General features: G+C 44.9%; 1 protein-coding gene across 1 annotated transcript; it reads right to left on the bottom strand.

The window, feature by feature from the left end:
- Nucleotides 1-234: 234 nt before the first annotated feature.
- Nucleotides 235-5511, bottom strand: LOC121302078 (ER lumen protein-retaining receptor 1). The gene is made up of 5 exons (XM_041231888.1): nucleotides 5139-5511; nucleotides 3747-3847; nucleotides 2806-2964; nucleotides 2288-2540; nucleotides 235-914 (listed from the first exon to the last, which is right to left on the bottom strand). Exons 1-5 carry the CDS (start codon nucleotides 5227-5229, stop codon nucleotides 880-882), a joined length of 639 nt encoding a protein of 212 aa, XP_041087822.1. The 5' UTR covers nucleotides 5230-5511; the 3' UTR covers nucleotides 235-879.
- Between the last annotated feature and the right edge of the window lie 1517 nt (nucleotides 5512-7028).

Below are 7028 nucleotides of genomic sequence, written 5' to 3'. Positions count from 1 at the left end.
GAGTTCCTAGCGCCGCCCAGGGGGAGGGAGGTCCAGGGTGTCCACAGCGACCCCTGTGGTCTGGCAGGGCGCCTGCGGGTTTGCCTGTAAGCTGCCCAGAGCTGCGTTGTCCTCCGACGCTGATGGCACACACTTCGGAGGACAGGGTGTGTTCGTCTTCGCCGACACGGGACGCAGGGTGGTAGCGGTGAGCTGAGTCTAAAAATAGTTGGACACGACTAAACTGGGGAGAAAATAATAACAAATAACAACTGGCAACGACTAAAACAAAAAAAGGTGCCAATAGTTGGCCACAGTGCCTAATGCAGCTGTACAGGTGGGTCTCGGGGAAGGTTTGGGAAGCCCTGATCTAGCGTACGTTACACATGTCCATGGCCAGTATCTAGAACTGAAGGCAGCTGCTGAGCTCGGACTCAAAGCAACACAGACTTAGCCATTTGTTTTTTGTTTTTTTGAGTGACGATAATAATAAGAAGCACTTGGAACGATTGCAAACATCAGACAAAAGGTAAAGGGGCCAGGAAAAAAGTCTAAGAAAGTCAAGTAGAAGACAAGCATTTCAGCTCAATGCCTTCAGAAGTGTAATGTGTACCATCTATTTAAATACCCCCCAAAAAAACTACAGTAATTCTTGCCCTAATAAAATGTAACTGAATTTCTATTACAAACAAACACAAACATTTCTCTATTTTATATTACCTCTAGTAAGCAAATAGATTGGAGTGGAGTTTATCTTGTAATAACATTGAGAAGTGATGCATTCTGGGAGTTGTAGTTCTTAAGGGGCACAAACATTTTATATTACAAATACAAGACCACATTTCCCAGAGGTTCTCCTCTCCAGCTCATTTCCAGATGTATGCAGAGATACTGGAGGTCCTAGGCTGGTAAAGTCAACTTTTTCCCTTTTAAAACTGTGGAGACAGAGGAGAGAGGGAAGAGAGAGCAGAGAGGAGAGAGAAAAAAGAGCAGAGGGGAGAGAGAGCAGAGAAGGGAGAGAGAGCAGAGAGGGGAGAGGAAAGAGGGAAGAGAGAGCAGAGAGGAAAGAGAGGGAAGAGAGAGGAGAGAGAAGAGAGAGCAGAGAGGAGAGAGGGAAGAGAGAGCAGAGAGGGGAGAGGAGAGGGAAGAGACAGAGGGGAGAATAAAGGTAGATAGAGGAGAGGTGAGAGGGAAGAAAGAGCAGAGAGGGGAGAGAAAAGAAAGACCAGAGAGTGGAGAGAGAAAAAAGAGCAGAGGGGAGAGAGAAAAAAAGAGCAGAGAAGGGAGAGAGAGCAGAGGGGAGAGAGAGCAGAGAGGAGAGCAGAGAGGAGAGAGAAGGAAGAGAGGGGAGAGGAAAGAGGGAAGAGAGCAGAGAGGAGAGAGAAGGAAGAGAGAGCAGAGAGGGGAGAGAAGGAAGAGAGGGGAGAGAAGACAGCAGAGAGGGAAGAGAGAGCAGAGAAGGAAGAGAGATCAGAGAGGGGAGACAGAAAACAAATGTTTTATTTAACATTTTTTGAAATGTTTAAGTGGTAAGGACAGCATCACTGGCACGGCTGTTACTCCCAGGAAGTAGACCCAGAGACAGAACTGCAGTTTAAGCGCCAGTGCTCACTTTTAACAACAATACCCAAAAACACACAGAGAAACAAACAGACGCAGTGGCCAAAATAAACGATTTGAAACAATACAACAAACACTACACTACTCATTCACCTTCCACTTCTCCAACCCATGTACCTCCCTGGAGCTCCCTCACCTCAACACCAACGAGAACTCTCAGTATATCAGAGCACCGCAAAACACACCAACACCAACACTATCCTTCACCAGCAATCAATCTAACATGAACACACGTGATCACCCTCTGATACACTTTACAGCTCCACCCAAATTCCCATGGGAATTTAACCCCCTCCCTGCCAACCCAACCCAACAGACAGACAGACAGACAGACAATGAGACAGATAGACAGAGACAATGAGACTGAAAGACAGACAGGCCCAGACAATGAGATTGAGAGACACAGACAATGAGATTGAGAGACAGACAATGAGACAGAGACAGAATGAGATTGAGAGACAGACAGATACAGACAGACAATGAGATCGAGAGACAGACAGACACAGACAATGAGATCGAGAGACAGACACACACAGACAATGAGATCGAGAGACAGACAGACACAGACAATGAGATCGAGAGACAGACACACACAGACAATGAGATCGAGAGACAGACACACACAGACAATGAGATTGAGAAAGACAAACACACAGACAATGAGACAGACAAACAGACAGATACTGACCCTTGGAGACGTAGAGGTAGAAGAAGTCACAGTACAGCACAGTCTGCAGGACCCCAGAGAGGAGCGCGATCAGGTCGTAGAACCCCTGGCTGAAGAAGCGCCACATCCAGTTGAGCAGGTAGAGCAGCCGGTACGAGCCGAGAGCAAACAGGTAGTGACTGGTGATAGACTCGGCCTCCCCAGTCTTACTGACCAGGAACAGCTGCGGCAGGATCGCCACAGACTCCAGATAGATCGAGAACGTCCACAGGATCTACAGCGGGGACAGAGACTGACAGGGGTCAGAGACACTGAGAACACAGAGCCTAGAGCAAGTGTGAAGGAGGAGTTCGAGATGTAGAGCAGGGTAAAGGATCTAGAGAGAGAGAGACAGACACGCACACAGCAAATGGGGTTACAGTGATCTAGAACAGCAGCAGCAGGATATCAACAGACTCCAGGGATCTAGAGCAGAAAGATGGTAGAGGAACAATCAGCCATCAAGAACAGTAGAGTCTAGAAGCGTATCCACGCGTTACCTCGAGGGGGGTGAAGTCATGGTTGACCAGGAACGCCAGCAGCGCGCTCGGAGCGATCAGGAACTCGATCCGGAACGTGTCATGATTCCCGTCGTACGAAGCCTTGAACTTCCCATAGATCAGGAACACAGTCGCGTAGGAGCACACAATATACACCACCTAGAACACACAGAACAGAGAAGAGATACAAGCACATCACCTACAACACACAAAGAGAATATTCAATCACAGGATATACACCACCTAGAACACAAAGAACAGAGAGGAGATACAAGCACATCACCTGGAACACACAAAGAGAATATTCAATCACAGGATATACACCACCTAGAACACACAGAACAGAGAGGAGATACAAGCACATCACCTGGAACACAAAACAACACTTTGTTATCTTTGACAGCGACTTATTGTGTGATTTACAGTCAGTTAACCCGTGGTGTGTAGGGTGTCATTTCACACTGTTGGAGCCGACAGAACCCAAACTACAAGAGAGAGATGACACCTCTTAACAATGAGGCCCCCGATACACCAGGGATTAGTTTATATAAGAGAGACCCGACACACCTGGGATTAGTTTATATAAGAGACACAGACACATCTGGGATTAGTTTATATAAGAGACACTCTACACACCAGGGATTAGTTTATATAAGAGACACTCTACACACCAGGGATTAGTTTATATAAGAGAGACCCGACACACCTGGGATTAGTTTATAAGAGACACTCTACACACCAGGGATTAGTTTATATAAGAGACACAGACACACCAGGGATTAGTTTATATAAGAGAGACCCGACACACCTAGGATTAGTTTATATAAGAGACACTCTACACACCTGGGAATAGTTTATATAAGAGACACTCTACACACCAGGGATTAGTTTATATAAGAGACACAGACACACCAGGGATTCACTGTAACTCTGTTTCTTACCTTCATGCAGGAGTTGTACAGGGAGATGTAGTTTGTGAAAAGGTCAAGGTATCTCGCGGTGAAAACGATCGCAAAGAGAATCTGACTGCGCCCTGAGATACCTGTCAAATAATACAGAAATCAATCTAAAATACCAGTCCAATAATAATAAAGAAATCAATCTAAAATACCAGTCCAATAATGAAGAAATCAATTTAAAATACCCCTCCAATAATGATAAAGAAATCATTATAAAATACCTGGCGAATGCTTCAAGTGTTTATAGCTGACACATTCCCTGAATCTGAGCTGTCCTGCACTTCAATTCGTTACACACGCCTCACATCCGCAGTTTAGGAAGATGTTGGAGCACACATGGATTTTCACGGTATCTGCTGCTACACCAGGGTAAAGAAATCTGTTTGCACAAGCCCTGCTTTCAGATCGTGTAACACTTCCTTGGTCACCTGGAGGGTGAAATTACACCCCTTCAACGGCTTCTTTCATTGACCAATCAGCTGCTGCTTCCCCTGTTGACTGACACGCTGTCAGACAGACACCGCTCAGGTGACTAGTGCGAGTGTAACGAGATTAAGGCACACAGTTGATAATTTTCTTTCACCAGATGTTCAGAAATGTCATTTCATGTTTGCTAGAACTATGCGTTTCTTTCTAACCTGCACGTCTGAGAGTTGTGTAGTGAGCAGAAGGGCAGGAGGGCAGACTCAAGGAAGTATTATCAGCTACAATCATTTTAACCAGGAATGCAACAGGACTCTTATTTCCAACCCTGAAGCTGCTCCTTACAACAGAGCTACAGACTCATGGGTGAGCCACGTTCAAGCTGTGATGAGAATCAGATCATTCAGGGAAGATTCACCAGGGGGCTGACTGTTCAAACGCCCGGTACCTACCCGTCACTGGACTGTACCAAATGCCAGCGTCTAACACGAGTCAGTGAGGACGAGACACTGATCATATTCATAATACCAAGAATATCACTTCTATTATAATCACACTCCAGTTACTATCACTGATATATCAGTGATACAGCAGATTCCCACTCTCCAATCTCTCTTAATAAAAGCAGGAGGTTAGGCCGTTTCCTTGTCACTATGCTGCTGTGCAGTATTGAAATGTTCTGCCATATAAAGCAGCGCAATCTACCACACAGAGCAATGTTTACAGCTCTCTCCTGTGTGTTTAATGAATGTGTTGTTCAGGTACAGTAGACTGTATATTGAAATGTTATTAATGATCTCTATTGGAATCAATGCATCTCAGCACCTCTCTGTGTGTTAATGCTTGTTTTGAAAGGTTACTGCAGGTGAACCCCGGGTAAAGCAAGCCCCTGACACAGTTATTATTGTTATTATCAGTTGTATTATTATTCATATGATTAATAGTACTTACCAGCACATGATCGTGTTTTCCAGATTTTCAGAAGCAGAATGATAATTGCTATCAAGTGCGCAAGATCGCCAAGAAATCGAAAAATATTCATATTTCGACTTTAATAACGCCGTGTTTAAACTGTGTATTAATATACAATACAGCGTCTTCCTGCCTCTCTCTCTCACACACACATTCGAAAATCGAGAAATTAATGTTCTTATAAATGATCGTTCTGTAATATTTCGTCCGTCCTCCGGTCAGTGTTTTATTTCTTGCTTTCTTTCTCTTGTCTTTGTCGCACTTTCTTCATTAAACACACACATAAACATACAGACACGTTCGTTTCTGACTAGGAAGTCGGGCCCGCTCTAGCCTGCACGGGGGATGCTGGTATATTGGCGGAGTGAATGTGATCTCAAGCTGTGCGCGGTTTTAATTCTATGGTTTTATGTCTTTCTTTATAGTGTGTTATTGCGGCGTCCCGCCACACGGTGGTGCTGTTAACACATCATACAGTCCTGAGCCGAGCTACAGCGCTCCAATGCTCCAGGGGCGCTGGAACTAGTGGTGCTGGGGGCGTGGCTTTGCATGGCTTCTCTCATATACAGGGTTACAGTTTTTGTTCAATGGCTTTCAGCACCCCCACTATAAAAACGATTCCAGCCTTTGCAAAGCTCCCGAGTCAAAATATATGATTTTAAAATGTTAATATCAATTCTGCTTTATAGATTATTTTCCTGAGCTCTAGCAGAGCTGGAAGATGTCAATTCTAACCTCCTATACTACACTGCAAGTAATAGCAAGAGCATGCCTGTCCTGTTCTGTTTGTCCTGTTCTGCCCTGTTCAGTCCTGCCTGCCCTGTCCGGTCCTGTCCTGTTTGTCCTGTCCTGTCCTATCCTGTTGCGCTCTCAGAGTGCACACCTGCAGGGCTGGCCTTTGTCCTTCAGAGGCTGGTAGCTCGCTGACATCCTCTCTCGAGTTCCTGGGTGTAGAAGAGGAAGCTGGCTCTGTCATGGGATGGGAGGACGCCCGACGAACCTTCAGTTCTCCTGAGCTGTGTGGGGAATCGCTGGGGTGAGGAGGGGAAAGTAATTGGACATTCCAAATTCTAAATAAAAAAAACTAGGCTGTTTGTATCTATATCCTTGAATATCTAAAGATTTCTGCTTTGTACAGACACAACATGTTTTAATGATCAAGCCACCAGTGCAAATCCATTTCAGAAATGCAGAACCACGGGCCTGGGGCTTTCATCATTCATTCTTTCCCACTCAGGCCCCTCACTCACTAAAGAGCTTGGTGTCCCTGAGTAGATAATCATTTAATATAAGCAAATAACAACAGCCCAGAACAGCGGTACAATGCATTCACCCTTTACTGATCCTGCTAATGCTGCGCTCAATTTCAAAATAGTGATCTTTTCAAAATAGTTACTCTTCTTTTAGGAATTGTTTTCAAGAGAGACACCTGTACACGATGAACATAAGAACATAAGAAAGTTTACAAACGAGAGGAGGCCATTCGGCCCATCTTGCTCGTTCGGTTGTTAGTAGCTTATTGATCCCAGAATCTCATCAAGCAGCTTCTTGAAGGATCCCAGGGTGTCGGCTTCAACAACATTACTGGGGAGTTGATTCCAGACCCTCATGATTCTCTGTGTAAAAAAGTGCCTCCTATTTTCTGTTCTGAATGCCCCTTTGTCTAATCTCCATTTGTGACCCCTGGTCCTTGTTTCTTTTTTCATGTTGAAAAAGTCCCTTGGGTCGACACTGTCAATACCTTTTAGAATTCTGAATGCTTGAATTAGGTCGCCACGTAATCTTCTTTGTTCAAGACTGAACAGATTCAATTCTTTTAGCCTGTCTGCATATGACATGCCTTTTAAGCCCGGAATAATTCTGGTTGCT

This window comes from Polyodon spathula, chromosome 29 (genome assembly GCF_017654505.1).
Source record: "Polyodon spathula isolate WHYD16114869_AA chromosome 29, ASM1765450v1, whole genome shotgun sequence".
NCBI classification, from domain to species: Eukaryota; Metazoa; Chordata; class Actinopteri; order Acipenseriformes; family Polyodontidae; genus Polyodon; species Polyodon spathula.
Note: the sequence above shows the minus strand (reverse complement) of the source record. Positions and strands in the feature narration are given on the sequence as shown.